This window comes from Pleurodeles waltl, chromosome 2_2 (genome assembly GCF_031143425.1).
Source record: "Pleurodeles waltl isolate 20211129_DDA chromosome 2_2, aPleWal1.hap1.20221129, whole genome shotgun sequence".
NCBI lineage: Eukaryota > Metazoa > Chordata > Amphibia > Caudata > Salamandridae > Pleurodeles > Pleurodeles waltl.
The window spans coordinates 214,097,326-214,116,644 of NC_090439.1; the positions used below are offsets into that span (position 1 = coordinate 214,097,326).

General features: G+C 47.9%; 1 protein-coding gene across 1 annotated transcript in view; it reads left to right on the forward strand.

Annotated features, from left to right (window-relative positions):
* Positions 1-19,319, forward strand: part of DNAH5 (dynein axonemal heavy chain 5) — a 4,110,061-nt gene that overhangs the window by 3,953,731 nt on the left and 137,011 nt on the right. Inside the window, exon 76 of the mRNA XM_069219645.1 lies at positions 6,930-7,142. Within this exon, the coding sequence (XP_069075746.1) occupies positions 6,930-7,142 (213 nt within the window). The remainder of the gene's footprint in view (positions 1-6,929; positions 7,143-19,319) is intronic.

Consider the following 19,319-nt stretch of genomic DNA (forward strand, 5'->3'; position numbering starts at 1 on the left):
AGAGTGACCCTCTCCCTGATCTCTTTTCCACCACTGAAAATGATGCTTTAGTGGAGGGAGTAGTTTTATCAGACTGTCAGACTGCAGAACAGAAAGACAACTGCATAAATCTCCTTGGACAATTTTCTGAACTCTTTTCAATTGTGCCAGGTACCACATCCTGGTGTGAACACACAATTGATACTGGAGACAGCTTGCCTGTCAAAAGTAAAATCTATAGGCAGCCTGACCATGTCAGGGACTGCATAAAACAAGAGGTTCAGAAAATGCTTGATCTAGGAGTGGTTGAACCTTCTGAAAGCCCATGGGCGAGTCCTGTGGTTCTTGTACCAAAGCCTCACTCAAAAGATGGGAAAAGGGAGATAAGGTTTTGTGTAGACTACAGAGGTCTCAATCAGGTAACAAAAACTGATGCTCACCCTATACCCAGGGCAGATGAGCTCACAGATACACTGTCATCTGCCAAGTATCTTAGCACCTTTGATTTGACTGCAGGGTATTGGCAGATCAAATTGGCAGAGGATGCTAAACCTAAAACTGCATTTCCAACTATAGGAGGGCACTACCAATTTACAGTGATGCCCTTTGGGTTGAAAAATGCACCTGCCACTTTTCAGAGGTTGGTGAACACAGTCCTGCAAGGGTTGGAGGCTTTTAGTGCAGCATATCTAGATGATATTGCTGTCTTTAGCTCCACCTGGTATGAGCACCTGGTCCACCTTGGGAAAGTTTTGGAGGCCCTGCAAAAGGCAGGCCTCACTATCAAGGCCTCACAGTGCCACATAGGGCAGGGAAAGGTGGTTTATCTGGGACACCTGGTAGGTGGAGAACAGATTGCACCACTTCAGGGGAAGATCCAGACAATCATGGATTGTGTTCTCCCTACAACTCAGACCCAGGTGAGAGCCTTCCTAGGCCTCACAGGGTATTACAGGAGATTCATTAAAACTATGGCTCCATAGCAGCCCCTCTTATTGATCTCACTAGTAAGAAGATGCCTAAAAGGTATTGTGGACAGCTAGCTGTCAGAAAGCTTTTGAGGAGCTCAAACAGGCCATGTGCTCTGCACTTGTCCTAAAAAGCCCATGTTACTCCAAGAAATTCATTGTTCAAACTGATGCATCTGAATTAGGGGTAGGGGCAGTTTTATCACAACTGAATTCTGACGGCCAGGATCAACCAGTTGCTTTTATCAGAAGAAGATTGACCCCTAGAGAAAAGCGTTGGTCTGCCATAGAGAGGGAGGCCTTTGCTGTGGTCTGGGCACTGAAAAAGTTGAGTCCATACCTGTTTGGCACTCACTTTATTGTTCAGACAGACCACAAACCTCTACTTTGGCTAAAACAAATGAAAGGTGAAAACTCTAAATCGTTGAGGTGGTCCATATCTCTACAGGGAATGGACTATACAGTGGAACATAGACCTGGGAGTACCCACTCCAATGCAGATGGACTCTCCAGATATTTCCACTTAGACAATGAAGACTCATCAGGTCATGACTAGTCTTATTGTCCTTCGTTTGGAGGGGGGGGGGTTGTGTAGGAAAGTACCATCTTGCCTGGCATGTTACCTCCATATTTCACTGTATATATGTTGTTTTAGTCTGTGTGTCACAGGGCCCCAGTGCTCATAAGTATGTGCCATGTATGTGTTCCCTGTGTGATGCCTAACTGTCTCACTGAGGCTCTGCTATCCAGAACCTCAGTGGTTATGCTCTCTCTGCTTTCCAGATTTCTCACTAACAGGCTAGTGACTAAATTTACCAATTCACATTGGCATACTGGTACACCCATATAATTCCCTAGTATATTGTACTGAGGTACCCAGGGTATTGGGGTTCCAGGAGATCCCTATGGGCTGCAGCATTTCTTTTGCCACCCATAGGGATCTCTGACAATTCTTACACAGGCCTGCCAGTGCAGCCTGCGTGAAATCACGTCCACGTTATTTCACAGCCATTTACCACTGCACTTAAGTAACTTATAAGTCACCTATATGTCTAACCTTCACCTGGTGAAGGTTGGGTGCAAAGTTACTTAGTGTGTGGGCACCCTGGCACTAGCCAAGGTTGCCCCCACATCGTTCAGGGCAAATTCCCCGGACTTTGTGAGTGCGGGGACACCACTACACGCGTGCACTATACATAGGTCACTACCTATATATAGCGTCACAATGGTAACTCCGAACATGGCCATGTAACATGTCTAAGATCATGGAATTGTCCCCCCAATACCATTCTGGTATTGGGGGGACAATTCTGTGATCCCCCGGGTCTCTAGCACAGTACCCGGGTACTGCCAAACTGCCTTTCCGGGGTCTCCACTGCAGCTGCTGCTGCTGCCAACCCCTCAGACAGGTTTCTGCCCTCCTGGGGTCCAGGCAGCCCTGGCCCAGGAAGGCAGAACAAAGGACTTCCTCTGAGAAAGGGTGTAACACCCTCTCCCTTTGGAAATAGGTGTGAGGGCTGGGGAGGAGTAGCCTCCCCCAGCCTCTGGAAATGCATTGATGGGCACAAATGGTGCCCATCTCTGCATAAGCCAGTCTACACCGGTTCAGGGATCCCCCAGCCCTGCTCTGGTGCGAAAATGGACAAAGGAAAGGGGAGTGACCACTCCCCTGACCTGCACCTCCCAGGGGAGGTGCCCAGAGCTCCTCCAGTGTGTCCCAGACCTCTGCCATCTTGGAAACAGAGGTGTTGGGGGCACACTAGACTGCTCCGAGTGGCCAGTGCCAGCAGGTGACGTCAGAGGCTCCTTCTGATAGGCTCTTACCTCTCTTGGTAGCCAATCCTCCTTCCTAGGTAGCCAAACCTCCTTTTCTGGCTATTTAGGGACTCTGCTTTGGGGAATTCTTTAGATAACGAATGCAAGAGCTCATCAGAGTTCCTCTGCATCTCCCTCTTCACCTTCTACCAAAGTATCGACCGCTGACTGCTCAGGACGCCTGCAAAACCGCAACAAAGTAGCAAGACAACTACTAGCAACCTTGTATCGCCTCATCCTGCCGGCTTTCTCGACTGTTTCCAGGTGGTGTATGCTCTGGGGGTAGCCTGCCTTCGCGCTGCACCAGAAGCTCCGAAGAAATCTCCTGTGGGGCGACGGAATCTTCCCCCTGCTAACGGAGGCACCAAAAGACTACAACTCTGGGTCCCCTCTCATCCTGACGAGCGTGGTCCCTGGAACTCAGCAACTATGTCCAAGTGACTCCCACAGTCCAGTGACTCTTCAGTCCAAGTTTGGTGGAGGTAAGTCCTTGCCTCCCCACGCTAGACTGCATTGCTGAGTACTGCGTGATTTGCAGCTGCTCCGGCTCCTGTGCACTCTTTCAGGATTTCCTTTGTGCACAGCGAAGCCTGGGTCCCCGACACTCCTTCCTGCAGTGCACAACCTTCTGAGTTGTCCTCCGGTGTCGCGGGACTCCCTTTTGTGACTTCGTGTGGACTCCGGTTCACTCTTCTTCCAAGTGCCTGTTCAGGTACTTCTGTGGGTGCTGCCTGCTTCTGTGAGGGCTCCCTGAGTTGCTGGGTGCCGCCTCTGTCTCCTCCTCCAAGTGGCGACATCCTGGTCCCTCCTGGGCCACAGCAGCACCCAAAAACCTCTACAGTGACCCTTGCAGCTAGCAAGGCTTGTTTGCGGTCTTTCTGCGTGGGAGCACCTCTGCAAGCTTCATCACGACGTGGGACATCTGTCTTCCAAAGGAGAAGTCCCTAGCTCTCTTCCTTCTTGCAGAACTCCAAGCTTCTTCCATCCGGTGGCAGCTTCCTTGCAACCTCAGCTGGCATTTCCTGGCCTCCTGCCCACTCTCGACACTGTTGCGACTATTGGACTTGGTCCCCTTGTCTTACAGGTACTCAGGTCCGGAAATCCACTGTTGTTGCATTGCTGGTGTTTGTTCTTCCTGCAGAATCCCCCTATCACGACTTCTGTGCTCTCTGGGGGTAGTAGGTGCACTTTACACCTACCTTTCAGTGTCTTGGGGTGGGCTATTTTTCTAACCCATACTGTTTTCTTACAGTCCCAGCGACCCTCTACAAGCTCACATAGGTTTGGGGTCCATTTGTGGTTCGCATTCCACTTTTGGAGTATATGGTTTGTGTTGCCCCTATACCTATGTGCTCCTGTTGCAATCTACTTTAATTCTACACTGTTTGCATTACTTTTCTTGCTATTACTTACCTAATTTTGGTTTGTGTACCTATATCTGTGTATATAACTCATCCTAATACTGAGGGTACACACTGATATACTTTTGGCATATTGTCATAAAAATAAAGTACCTTTATTTTTAGTAATTCTGTGTATTGTGTTTTCTTATTATATTGTGCATATGACACCAGTGGTATAATAGGAGCTTTACATGTCTCCTAGTTCAGCCTAAGCTGCTTTGCCATAGCTACCTTCTGTCAGCCGAAGCTGGTAGAAACACCTCTTCTACACTAATAAGGGATAACTAGACCTGGCACAAGGTGTACGTACCTCTGGTACCCACTACAAGCCAGGCCAGCCTCCTACAGCAGGGTCCCAGCACACTTCTCAGTCAAGTCAGCATCAGTATCAGGCACAAAGTGGGAGGGTAACTGCAACAGGGAGCCATTTTCCTACAGTCAGGTTATAGCTACCTATCCAAGATGGATCAGCAACGAGTCAGTCTTTGTCTCCAGGTCATCAGTCATCAATAAGACTCGGGCTCACAAGAAGCAAGCCCAAGTTTCAGCACTTCAGATAGTGTCTCCTGACGTCATCAACTTTTGCCTCTCCGTTCTGATTTTCCCCCCATGTCATGGCTTTTTATTAGGGTCTCTTAGTCCGTCCCACAATTTGCCCATCGGTCAACCTTATTGGGGTTATGACTCTAACCTATAAATTTTGTTTACCACTTGTCCACGGTATTTTGAGAGTCAAGTTCCATTAACATGATTGGTCCTCTTTTCCATGAGTACATCATCCGGTTCTACGGGTAACGAAATAGTTTCTCCCAACTCTTAGTCTGTAGCTCTATTGTTTGAATCCTGGGAAAGTACATTTAGCACACTCTACACATAATTGTATCGATTTGTTCTGATCGTCTCCTGTCCGGTGGTGAGTTTGAAAATTTTTCTATTGGCGTTTCATGGTGAACTCTGTGCAGTTCAAGGTCTCTTTTCTTCAGTTCCAGTCTGCTGCAGCTCATCGCGTCTCCACGTTAAAGCAAGCAAGGCCCAGTGCCGACTAGGCCTCTAATAGAGCTCAATTAGGGATATGAAGCATCATAACATAAATTAATATCTCTCATTATAACACGTTAGTGTAAATTATTAAACATTTTCACATTATTTTAGTACTGTTAACACAGATGGTGACCACTCCCCATGGGCACATTTTACACATTATTTTCAATTACTGTTAATCAAATGTCAGATGTCCTCATTAGTCATTATACGCAACTCATTAGCATATTCTCATATTAGCATATCTGCTGCAACACATACATTCAAGTTTATATCAAATTGTAAAGCCCTTGCTTCAACTCTTACAACGTCTACAAGTTTGCTGCAAGAGAGATCGAACATTTACAGTAATTTCATTTAGTGAGTACATGTTTTGCAGGTGTTTTAGGCAAATTAGCACCTACATGGTGTCGCTTTTTTCAGGCTCAGTTCATTTTATTGAATATCAAAATGTTAATTTATTACAGTACTGAACCGAGGCACAAGGAACAAACACTAGTCTGATTCTGTTTTTAATAGCTTGCTCAATAATAATTTGTTTTATATAACTCATGTTATAACTGCTGTTCTACCTTTTTAAGAGTCGTAAATAACAAATTTCAATTTCCTAATTTTTATAACATCGGTATAAATAAAAGTGCAAACATAAAGTCACACTGCTTCAGTTACCATGTCATTAGTGTGTATAAGCAGCCAAAGAGAGGTTACAGAAACAGCAAAGACGAGCATTTACTATTTTTCACAGAATTGTTTTGTGCATGTCAGTGCATTTCACTACAGCACGGCTTCTTCATGTTGCTGTTTGGCTACTAAGGGTGGCAGGAGAGTCAGGGAAATGTATGTTTCTTTTTTATCAATCAATAAATGGAAGATTTTTTTTCTGGTGAATTTACCAATAAAATGTGGAACACAAGAAATAAGTAAAATTTAACGTTAAAAAGGAAGGTCCAGCATCAATATACGTAGCTATAGATGTGTTCATCTTCTTAAGACAGCCCCTGTTCTTCCAGTAGATAGATTCTGCAATTGCCAACATGAGTGAGGCTGAAGACACTCACTTTCCGGTGCCTAATACATGAACTAATGAGCTCAGATGTCGCCATACAAGGTCAAAGTCGCTCCTGACTCGTCAGAAATTCTAATACCTTCTCTCTGTGCCAGACATCTTTCTTTTCATGAGCTGTCAATGATTGAGAATGCGTTGGGGCTTATGGCTAGTCTAACACGTGCTTTTCTTATTCTTTTTGTCCGACGTGAAACCTCTGCATTCACTTTACACTGCTTTATATGCAATCTCCCTGTTTACCTTACTAAGAGGAGGTGCTAATGACACCAGAAGGTCTATGCCAGAAGCAGGAGGTCTCAAAGTTCTTCCTAATCAAGCCCTTGTCTGAACAAGGCATAGAATAATAATTTTAACTACCCTAATAAGATCCCTCAAATAAAATGCGGGGCACAGAGCACTAGTGTTAGAAATAAACTGCTGTCTCCATTTTAAAAAGTCGAATATACACAGTGATGTGCGGAAATCCATTTGATGAATGAAATGAAAGCATGCACGCTATAGATTTTCATCTCCAAATACTCGCAAATATTTAGCTCATATATCAAAGATAGTAAATATTTTATGAACTGTAGCTAATAATACAAATGCCAAATAATATTTTCTTAATCTGTCAGCAGTTTTAGTGTTATAAAAATGGGTGTGTCATGCATATTGCAGGTAAAAGACAAACTGCAAAAAATGGGACCCTTCCAGCCTATGAACATCTTTCTGCGCCAGGAAATTGACAGAATGCAGAGGGTGATTAGCTTAGTAAGAAGCACACTAACCGATCTAAAGCTTGCCATTGATGGGACTATCATTATGAGTGAAAACCTTCGAGATGCATTGGACTGCATGTACGATGCCAGGATTCCAGCCAGATGGAAAAAGGTAAGTGATCATTGACAAACCACAAAACCGAATATTTTCTTAAACATGTGACTATTTTATTCCTTTTAAAACTGAACATATACTTTAAGAGTAACATTATAATGAGATAAGTATGCTCTGTAAGTTTTACCTTTACATATGTAGGGGTACATTAGCAAAAGCTGTTTGCTTTGATAGATCCCTACCATTTATGTGACTAAAACAACTCAAAATATTAAATAGTTGTTATTAAATATTATGTTCTCAATCATCACTTCTACAAAAATGCATTTCTTATTCTTTATTGTTCTTTTGTGTAAAATAGTTTTTATTGATATTTTGCTACAATAAAGTATACAAGCCAATTTACATAAGACTTCAGGCCTCTCACCTCATGCTGTGCTTTCGCCCTGTCCCCCCCCGCCCAAGTCAAAGCATAACAAATAGGAGAGAAATACACATCTCATTACACCCTGCGCACCCAGCAGTTGGTGAAGTAAGCCGCTAGCTTCAGTAAACATTGAACAAATAAAGAACAAAACATTACAACACAACAGGTGTTCTATCCCTTTCTGCACTTCTGACGGGAATTAAAAGGCCATTGGATCATAGGTCCACTCCTTGACCCGGGGACGCTACTCCTAGTCACACTCACCCTCCCCTCCCAATCAGCCCCTAAACATGGAAAAGATGCAAAGCCTGAAGACGTGGGCTACAAGCTGTGAGAGGCAAGCCTTGTGAGAGGCATCTAACCAGGGGGTCCCAGATAAAGTCAAAACCTCTTCGATAACCATCCATTTTATCTGCTAAATACTCCATGGCGAGGCCACGCCATAGTCTAGTGAACCACAGAGCTATTGGAGGTGGGTCCACTTTTTTAAAAAAAGGCACAAAGGTTGTCTTCGCCGCCCCCAACTCTAGCCACAAAATGGAGCGATCTCCCTGCATTTGATGTTTCAGCTCCTGAGCGCGAAGGCCCAACAAGATGTGCTCTGGAGATGTTGGTATGGGTTAGCCCAACATCTTTTTTTAAGTGAGAGAGGATTTTGTTCCATTAAGGGCAGATGGCACGGCAATCCCACCAAATATGTCCGAAACCCCCCAACATTTTGCAATCTCGTCAACACCGGTCTGATGTCTGGGGGTATATTTTCTTAAGCTTCTCAGGATAGAGGTACAATTGTAAAGTCATTTATAGTCTGCTTCCCTGGCGCCCATCGAACGGTTATATTTGGATATATCTTCAAATAGGTGATGCCTGCGGTCCTCCCCCACCGAGATGCCCAACACCTGTTCCCAGAAGGGGATGTATCGAGGGGTATGCGCACTTTGTGCCAAGGCTAATTTGTTGTACAGTGTAGATATGCTACCCCTCGCCACTCCTCCCGCTTCACAAATCTCTCAATAGAAAGAAGGTCCCTGGTGGCCACCTCCTGCATGTGAGGCTGTGTAACCCAATGCACTAACTGAGTGTAATGGAAGTGTTCGGATGGCGGCAGTTGAAAGTCCCTGCAACAGTTATTGAACGTACGTAGCTGTACCCCATTGTACAGGTCTGCGATCCGCAGGCACCCCCTCTCCCTCCATCTATCGAAGGGCCCCGGTGATTCTCCCGGGGGAAAGGCCGTATTGAAATGGATGGGGGTATGCGGCGAGGGAAATTATGTAATCTCATAAGCTCTTGTCACCATGTCCCACTCCTTACGGGTGGTGACGGTGGGGGTACTAAGGTATGCATTCTTTGGTCGTGCCCCTTTGGGTTTCCAAAGGACGTCCCACAATGTCCATCCTGTCACTGCCCTGTCCATGTGAAGCCACAACTTATCCGACTCTCAGAGGGACCACTCAGCTATGAGACAAATTTGTGCCGCTCTATAATACTTGAGGAGGTCGGGGAGTGCCAATCCGCCCTTCTCACTAGGGCACATAAGTACCTTGTGTGACAATCTGGCTCTTGATCCCAGCCAAATGAACCTCGTAACCAACGTTCGAATCTCCGCAAAAATATCTGTAAGAATATCAATGGGTAGGCTCTGGAATAAATATAGGAGGTGTGGGAGCACTGTCATCTTGGTGCTGTTGATACCCCCCAGCCACGTGAGCCAGAGCAATGACCATCTTTTAAAGTCTTCTCGCAGCGATCTAAATAGGGGTGGGTAGTTGGCTCTAAACAAATCGGCAACCTTAGCAACGAGCTTAATACCCAGGTATGTAATTTCTTTTTTAGCCTATATAAATGGAGACGTGGAAGCTATCTGTCTCATTTCAGCAACTGGTATGGTCAAATTGAGGATATATGATTATCCCGTATTTACTTTAAAGCCTGCCACTTGTTTGAAGAGAGCCAGCTCCCCCTGGATTGTCGAAAGAGACATGTGGGGTTCAGTGACGAACAGCAGAATGTAATCGGCAAACAGGGAGATTTTATGGTGGGCAGGCCGAACTTAATGCCCTGAAAACTCGGACATGCCCTAACCCGTGTCGCCTGAGGTTCAACACCTAGCGCAAAAAGCAGCGGGGAAAGGGGACACCCCTGCTTAGTTCCCTGCAACAAATCAAAGAAAGCGGAGGTCACCCCGTTTACCAGAATGCGGGACCGGGGACAGGGGAAATTGCTCATCACCATTGTTATAAATTGTTCCCCGAACCCAAAATGCCACATTGTTGCCACCAGGGAGGACCACTCCACCCTATCAAATGCTTTTTCAGCATCGAGCGCGAGCAGTAGAGTGGGAAATGGCTTCTTAGTTACCTTTTCTATCAGGTGGATGACTCGTCACAAATTGTCATGCATTTGGTGGCCCTTGATAAAGCCCGATTGATCAGGATGTATCAACTCTGGCATTACATCCTCCAGTCTCCTCGCCAGAATTTTAGAGTATAATTTTGCATTGAGGTAAAGTAGTACAATAGACCTATAAGAGGCAGACAGTTGAGGATCCTTCCCTGCCTTGGGAATAAGTGTGAGCAGGGCCTCTCCCATAGTGGGGGACAATGCCCCCTCCGCTCTTACATAATTAAACAGTGCAGTGAGATGCTCTGTCAGTTCCGCACTGAAGGATTTATAAAAATGGGCACTAAAGCCATCAGGACCGGGTGCTTTATGGAGCGTGAGGGAGTCGATAGCTGCCTGGATTTTGTCTATGTTGAACAGGGCCGCCATCACTTCCTTCGTCTCCCTGGAGACCTTTGGAAGTTGGGTGTTTTGCAATAGCTTTCCTGAGCATGGGCATTCGGTTGACACGATTGATAAAGACGGGCATAAAACCCCCTGAAAGCTTGTGCCTTCTCATCTTCGGTGTAATATTCCCCTGTCTCATCATTAACCTGCCCTACATAGTCCTAAGCTTGTTTGGCGCGTATTTGTCTCACCAGTGGTGTGCCTATCTTATTGTCCTTTTCGTAGTGAGTTTTCTGAAGTCTCAACAGTGCTATTTCCGCCCTATTCGTGTATATGGATTGCAGTGTACCTTTAATGGCAGTTACTTTCCTCTGGGCCTGCCAGGTCAGGGAGAGCTTATGAGACTGTTCGGCTACTTTTAGTTAATTTTCTAAGAGGTGTTGGTCCTCAGATTTTATCTGATTTAGCGTATATGCTAAGGAAATGCATGTGCCTCTGATAACCGACCACCTTGATTGCGTCCCAGAGAATGGGGGGCGGGAGCAGTGTCCCCCACTGTATTATGCTGGAAGTATTCTCTAATAGCTCTCCGCAGGTCATTGCGGGAGGCTGAGTCACAGATTAAGACATTAAGGAAGTACCATCACCTAGTATTTGAGCACGCGCGGGACCAATCCAGGCAAATCTCCACAAGAACATGGTCAGATATAATAATCGGATGAATGGCTACTGATCGAAGAGTCTGACGCAGAGGTCGTCTTAGAAATATGTAGTCTATCCTTGAATAGGATCTGTGGGAATGGGAGAAGAACCCTCTCCGTGGCAAGAGTCAAAGAGCCCTAATCAGCGGAGGGCCGACTTCACTGATATGGCAAAAGCACTTACCTGTGTTCTCTTGGGATGTGTTGTGTCCAGGGTGGGGGGTCCCAGATTAGATTGAAGTCGCCCAATAGTATTATCTCCTCTGCAAAACCCTCCAGCCCTTCCAGGAAGCTCAAAAGAAATTGTTTGTCCACTGTTACGCTCGTAAAGAGTGGCTAACGTACAGTTCCCTCCCTCCCCCACCCCCGGCTGCCCTTGACCATTAGATATCTGCTCTCCTTGTCCTGTTTGGACCCTGTTCCCTGGAAGTGAATAGACCTGTGAAATAGCTGTGCCACCCCACAGTGTTTTGTTGGCGCTAATGCAGTGAATATATGTGGGTACTGTTTGTGGCGTAGGTGCTGATCTTCCCCCCTCTTAAAGTGCATTTCCTGCAAAGCCACGATATCATAGTGATGATCATCAAAGTACTTTCTCAGCTGTGACCGCTTATTGGGTGAATTTAACCCCTTGACATTCCATGAATAGAATTCCAACATTTCACCACTGCAACCTAAATTCCCTCGTCCGTGCGTGCTTCGTCCCATAGCAATCTCCCAAGCCTGGTGCCCTGAATGTTCCCTGGGCCTCCTCTAAAGCCTTCCCGCGCTAAATAGGGATAGTGAACAATTACCAAACAGAAAAAACATTTCATAAGAAAAAAAAAAACATGAACAAGAGATCGTAGGATATCAAACCTCATTGTGTTCCTCATGGCGTGGATGGGGTATGCAACAGCCCCCCTCCTCCTACCCCCCCCAGACCATTCACAATTACCAATTCAGCATCAAGGGTGGAGCTCCTCCAAATCACTTGTACGCAGTGGAGAGGTACCAAGCCAGACCTGTCCCTCTGGTGGGCGAGTCAGTTCCAAGCTCCAACACTCCGGACCCTCATCTACGGGGGAACCCTCACAGGCTCCGAGATGGCCCCCACATGGGGCTACTCGAGAGGTCCTCTCTAGATCCTTGCTGGTTCTGTTGTAGGCACTTGCCATGTGGATAGGGTCATTTTTTGGGGGTCTTCCTCCCCCTCCTCTGTTGTCTCCATTGATCCGCTGAAGTGGAAGGCTCGTCTCGTCCTTGCGTGTCCCCAAGTACTGCAAGCCCATTTCCCGAACTCTTCCCCTGTAGTTCCAGTCAGGACGCCGCCTCATCAAAGGTCGTAAAGTAGCAAGCCTTGTTATGGAGTTCTGAAGCCAGACCAAAGGGAAATGTCCATCGGTACCTTATATTTTTTGCCCTAAGTGCTTCAGTCACAGGGCGGAACTGCTGCCTTCGGGCCAGTGTCGCTGGAGCGATATCTTGAAAGAGGGTGCAGTGCACCCCCTTAAAAGAGACGGAATCCTGTTGTCGTGCCCATTGGAGGCTGCGTTCCTTGACTTTAAACGAGCTCAGCTTCACCAATATGTCTCTGGGCCTCCTCCACTCACCGGCGGCCCGGTTCCCCACCCTGTGCACCCTCTCTCCTTGAACCAATGGTTGATCCTCACCCAGGAGGATGGAGAAGAGGCTAACCACAAAGGCCTCCAGATCCGCTCCCTTGCTGCCCTCTTCCATGCCCCGCACTCTGATGTTATCTCCGTGAGCGTGATTTTCCAAATCTTCGCACTTGAGCATGGCAAGGTGGAGTTGGGTTTTAATGCTAGTGACCTCCCTCTCCACAGGGGTATCCCTCTGTTGCACCTCCTTCACCTGCGTTTCCAAATCCAAACGGCGGGCCCCAACCGAATCCACATCAGCTTGAAGTGAAGACAGTTTACCATTAATGTCCGCTTGGAAAGCATCCAACGTCTCCTTGATGTCGGCTTTGAGCTCCTCTCGTAATTCTGCCTTGAAGGTGCGAAGGGAGGACAGGAGGTCCTCCTTTGTTAGCGCCATCTCTCCTTCCTACGGCGAGGCAGGGCTTCCCGCTCCAGCAGGTGCAAAATAGTTGGAGACCCTGTTGGCCTGCACCCTCCGCCGAGGCATCCAGGAACTTTTCTCCCAGTTTTTCACACTGCCGCCTCTGCGCGCTGGTCCACAGGTATGCTCCCCCACTCAGGATCCTCTCCGCCTGCTGGTAACCTCCTACCAGGGCCCCCTCACATGAAGGAGGGGGGACAGTTGCTCCCCCTCACCGCCTCAAACTTCTGCAGGATCCTCCGCAGGTCAGGCCGCCAGGTGCCATCTCAGGGTCAGGCACCCGTCCTCCAATCACCCCTCCACCAGGCGATCAAGGGCTCACCTCCGTGCCTTCACTTGCTGTGCCAGGGCCCACAAAGGCCCCCTCACTCTGGCTGCAATCGTCATCCCCGGTTTTCTGGACGAAGCTCATCTCCCCAAGCTCCGGCGTCCTCCAGGGCGAGGTCGTGCCATGTCACTTCGGTGCTCTTTATTGTTCTTTTAATTTTGTCCTCCCATCGTTTGCATTTTTGTTTCTTGTGAATAACCAACTGGATCTTACAAAATGCATAAACAGTAACATTTTGTTAAATATGAATTTTATTTGCACACTGTAGCAGCAATAGTGACTCAACATGTTAAAGCACAGACCTATAACCTATCAATCATACCTCCATGTGGGGGTTTAGCAATACTAATTAAGGACAGTAAAGCTGTGTTTTTCTATTGAATGTGGCATGGGGAAATGCAGAGAAGTAGTCAACTGATGGCGTCCTTGTTGAGTTTGACTCTGTATGCAGTCAGTCCATGTAATCTGGAGTATGTTCCTTTCACTGGACCTTTCGTTCCTGTGTGTCCTTCGACTCAATCTCTTCCTCCTCTGTCTGGTATGAATACCAGTCAGAGCTGCTTATATACGAGATGATGTGCCTTCTTGCTGATTATCTGGATCTTGCAGCTTTGCATGCAAGTTAAAAGGGTTCTGTTGGCAGTTGATGGTAGGGTCTTTCCTTTATGTGTGCAGATGTGTGTCTACAGTGGCATGGTGTGGATTGATTGTGATGTTGCACGTGGGTCTGATTTGTTTGTGAGTACACTTTTGATTTCTGCTCTTGCCTCGCTGCAATGCTGGCATGTCATTTTAATGTCTGACTTTATTTTGCTCTGTATACAAGCTGCATTTCTGCCCCTGGCTATATTGGTGCTAGGTTGTTTATTGTGAATCTCATTCTCGGTATTATTAGGCATGATTTATTTAGATTTTGCACTCGTCCATGTCAATATGTGGTTCTTGATTTCAGAAGGCACTTTGAATGGTGTACAGGGCCTGGTAGCCCACTAGTTGTGGCAAAGATAGTGTAATTTCCACATTTCACAAGTTTGTTGAATGTGTAGTTTGTTTTCCTTGGGTGAATATAGCGTTTTTTACTACTAATTCCACAGTGGTGACTTGGGGCCTGATTTGGAGTTCAGGGTACAGGGTACTGCATCACAAACGTGACAGATATCCTGTCTGCCATATTACAATTGCATTATATCCAATGGCACTTGTAATAAGGCGGATGGAATAACCATCACCTTTGTGACAGAGTAACCACTCCGCCAAACTCTAAAGCAGGCAGCTGGTCTTCACCATTTTGGGAGAGCTATCCTTTACTCCAATGGGCTCATAAACTTGGCAAGCTCGGTTTTCTTCTGTAAAGTTATGTAAAGTTAAAAAGGCAAAGAACTAATGTTTAAGAAAGGTCTGGTTTTAATTTTCACATAGTTCAATTAACTTGCAAGAAAAAGATTTAGGTCCTCATTACAACATTGGCGGTAAAAGCCGCTTACCGCCGTGCAGAAGACCGCCAACACACCGCCGCGGAATTCCGCCACAGCAATTACGACCCACTGCTCAGAATACGGCAAAATTTAGACACCCACAGAAGTCCGCCACACCAAAGGTCAGTGATAAACTGGCGAAAACAAAACCTCCACCGTCACGCCAACATAAATACGCGCCCACTATCACGACCCACGAATCCAGGCGGCGGTCTTTCAACCGCGGTATTCCATTGGCGGTAAACACCGCTGCGCTCAAAATACACACACATATACAAAACAATGCCACAATGGACAAATCGAAATACACACACCTGATACACATACACACACCACTCCCACACACCCAATTCAATATAAAACACACACCCACATCACCCACAAACCCCTACGACAACAATTGAGAACAAAGCACAGAGAGAGAGACACTACAAACTACTACCAAGCATCCACAGGCACACAATACCATCACCCACAGAACTTCAACGCACTTCACACAACACACCACTAAATATCACCCCACTTATCACTACACACACCACCCCACACATCACCCACACCACCCCATGGCACGGCAAAGACACACCAGGTTCTCTGAGGAGGAGCTCAGGGTCATGGTGGAGGAAATCATCCGGGTAGAGCCACAGCTATTCGGATCACAGGTGCAGCACACCTCCATAGCTAGGAAGATGGAGATATGGCGAGAATAGTGGACAGGGTCAACGCAGTGGGACAGCACCCAAGAAATCGGGATGACATCAGGAAGAGGTGGAGTGACCTACGGGGGAAGGTGCGTTCCGTGGTCTCAAGACCCCACCTTGTGGTTCAGCGGACTGGCGGCGGACCCCCACCTCCTCCCCCACAACTAACAACATGGGAGGAGCAAGTCTTGGCGATTCTGCAACCTGAGGGCCTGGCAGGAGTAGATGGAGGAATGGACTCTGGTAAGTCAAATCTTAACTATTACATCCCCCACCCTACCTGCATGCTATCACATACCCCCACCCTCACCCTCAGCCCATCACTCCAACTCCTCACAAATGTCCCAATATCACAAACCACACATCCCAACACCAAGCCCTGCATGCAACACCAAAGCATGGACACCCATCACCAATGCATGGCCACTGCACATACCCATACACCCCACTAAACCACCATCCCACAAAGTCCCACACAGGAATCAAAGCACTGGGGTACAGGGTCACCCACCCATTGCACACCATGGCACACACAGATTCAATAAACATCCTTTTATACCCCTGCAGGACCCCTACCCAACGTCACCGGACAGGAGGGTCCACACATGTCCACACCACCAACAGAAGAGGCCCACAGTGATGACAGCAGCTCTGTCCAACTGGATTTAGATGCCCAGTGCGGCCCATCTGGCACAGGCCACCACAGAGCTTCCCCCCTCTGGAAACACCAGGACAGCACCCACCCAGCGGGCCCATACCTCTGTCCCCAGGACACGTCAATCAGCAGTGTGTTCCACCACTACAGGGAACCCAGGCTAACCCCCCACCCCAACGACAACAGGGACCTGGGGGCAGTGGCAGTGGGCACACGGTCCAGGGGACAGAGGCCCAGGAACACAGGGGAACTGGGAGGGCTGCTGTGCGACAGGGGGAGGACAGGCCAGGGAACCCACTCTCCACGAGGCCCTCTCCAACATCATGGGAGCCTACCATAATTCCCAGGAGACAATGGCAACGGTACTGGCCTAGTTTCAGGAGACCCAGCAGCTGCAGGAGGAACAGTATTTGGGCTTCAGGGAGGAACTCAGATCCATCAACTCCACCCTGGGCACCATCAGAGGGGTGCTGAAGGAAGTCCTCAACACCAGGAGGGAAACTGTGGCACAACAAGGGGCCCCTGACACTAACCTGGACGATGAACTGCCCACCACCTCCGCCGGCACTACTAGACAGGAGGCACCGCCACAGGACCCCACCCCCTGCAGACGGAGAACCACCCCGCAAACGGTCCCTGAGATCCAGGACAAAGACAGAGAACGATGCCAAGACCCCCGCAAAGAAATGAGACCGCCCTGATTGTCATCCTTTTGTCCCACCTTGTCACCCTGTCCATCCTTAAACTGCCCCAGCTCCACTTCCTATGCCCCTTTGGACAATGCACCTGTGAGACTAATAGACTAGACTCTGCCATGGACATTCCTCCACCATCATCCCTCACCATTTTACAACCCCCTCACTATTTAGAACTTAAATAAACACCCTTAAAGCACAAAACAATCTGGAGTCTGCCTGTGATTTGGAATTAGTGTGTTAGCAATTAGTGTCAAAATGCTCTTTCAATTGTAATGTCAACATACCTATGTCACACTGCTCTAGTCCATGAGGAAACAAAGCAGATGTCACACAGTGGGACCCACATCTGTGAAATCGTAAGGGAAAGTGACAACTCAGTGACCATACACTGGGTGAAAACGACAGACTGTAGAGAGGTAGTAGTGTTAAAGTACATGTAGTAGGCAGGTTTGTATTCTTAACTGTGTCTCACTGGAAGTACTGCAGGATCACAGAGTTCCTGTTGTCGATGTTCTCTTCTTCTGCTTCCTCGTCTTCACTGTCCAGAGGCTCCACAGCTGCCACAACACCTCCATCTGGACCATCCTCCTGCAGAAAAGGCACCTGTCGTTGCAAAGCTAAGTTGTGAAGCATACAGCAGGCCACGATGATATGGCACACCTTCTTTGGGGAGTAAAATAGGGATCCACCTGTCATATGGAGGCACCTGAACCTGGCCTTCAGGAGGCCGAAGGTCCGCTCTAAAATCCTCCCGAGTTCGCCCATGGGCCTCATTGTAGCGTTCCTCTGCCCTTGTCCTGGGATTCCTCACTGGGGTCAGTAGCCATGACAGGTTGGGGTAGTCAGAGTCACCTGCAAATGTCGAGGGACAACTGTTAGACACACACTAACCATTAGGGACAAACCCAGACAACTATTCACACTGTATAGGGTCCTTGTTCTCTCCTAATAGCCACACACATTGCCTCTGGAGTTGCCCCATCACATAAGGGATGCTGCTATTCCTCAGGATGTAAGCGTCATGCACTGAGCCAGGGAATTTGGCATTAACATGGGAGATGTACTGGTCGGCCAAACACACCATCATTGAATGATAACTCTTCTGGTTTCTGTACACCTGTTCACACCTGCGGGGGGGTACCAAAGCCACATGTGTCCCATCAATGGCACCTATGATGTTGGGGATATGTCCCAGGGCATAGAAATCACCTTTCACTGTAGGCAAATCCTCCACCTGAGGGAAAACGATGTAGCTCTGCATGTGTTTCAGCAGGGCAGACAACACTCTGGACAACACGTTGGAAAACATAGGCTGGGACATCCCTGATGCTATGGCCACTGTTGTTTGAAATGACCCACTTGCAAGGAAATGGAGTACTGACAGCACCTGCACTACAAGGGGGATTCCTGTGGGATGGCGGATAGGTGACATCAGGTCTGGCTCCAACTGGGCACACAGTTCCAGGATTGTGGCACGATCAAGCCTGTAGGTGATGATCACATGTCTTTCCTCAATTGTCGACAGGTCCACCAGCAGTCTGTACACTGGAGGATGCCGCCATCTCCTCACATGTCCCAGCGGACGGTGCCTATGAAGGACAACAGCGAACACAGAGTCAACCAACTCGGAGGTACGTACACACAGCTTACACAGAACACGATTAATAATCCAAAATTTGCATGATTGAGTGTTGAGGCAAGGCCTAGGTATGTGTGACGCAGTTAAAAATAAAGCCATGTGGGCCCCTGAAATGGCGACTGCCTGACCTGTAAAGTGGGACAGTGGGATGTGAGGTAACTGCGCTGGCGTTGTACACCGTCGCAGTAGGCGGTTGAAGACTGCGGCGCAATTCTGCATTGGTTAACATTGGGCCCTATGGGTCCCAGGAGCCAATGACGATGTACGCCGGTGGTGACGGTATGCACCGCCATGGACGTGACCGCCATTTTCTATCTGTTCAATCACTCAATACCTGATCTTCGACAGGAGAGGACCTACACTGCAAGTGCTGCTGTGACCTCAGTCTGGAAGAGACAATGGCTCGTGCGTCTGGGGAAAGGGCCCCTGCCTTCACATCTAAGTAGTTGGAGAAACTTGTGGATGGGGTCCTCCCCCAGTACACGTTACTCTACGGTCCTCCAGACAAACTGGTTAGTACACTGGGAGCATGCTGTATGGGCTATGCCTGTGTGGAGTGGGGTGGATGAAAGATGGGGGGGGGGGGAGATTGAGGCGTGCAGTGAGTGCATGTGCACATGGCAAGGGTAGGGATGGGGGCCAATGACTGTGACGGTGCAGTTGGTAATAACTTTTCTTTTTCCCCTGTACAATTCCTGTAGGTCAGCGCCCACCAGAAGAAGGATGTTTGGCGTGCCATCGCCCAGGATGTCCGGACCGTGGGGGTCTATCACAGACGGAGCACCCACTGCCGTAAGAGATGGGAGGACATTCGCC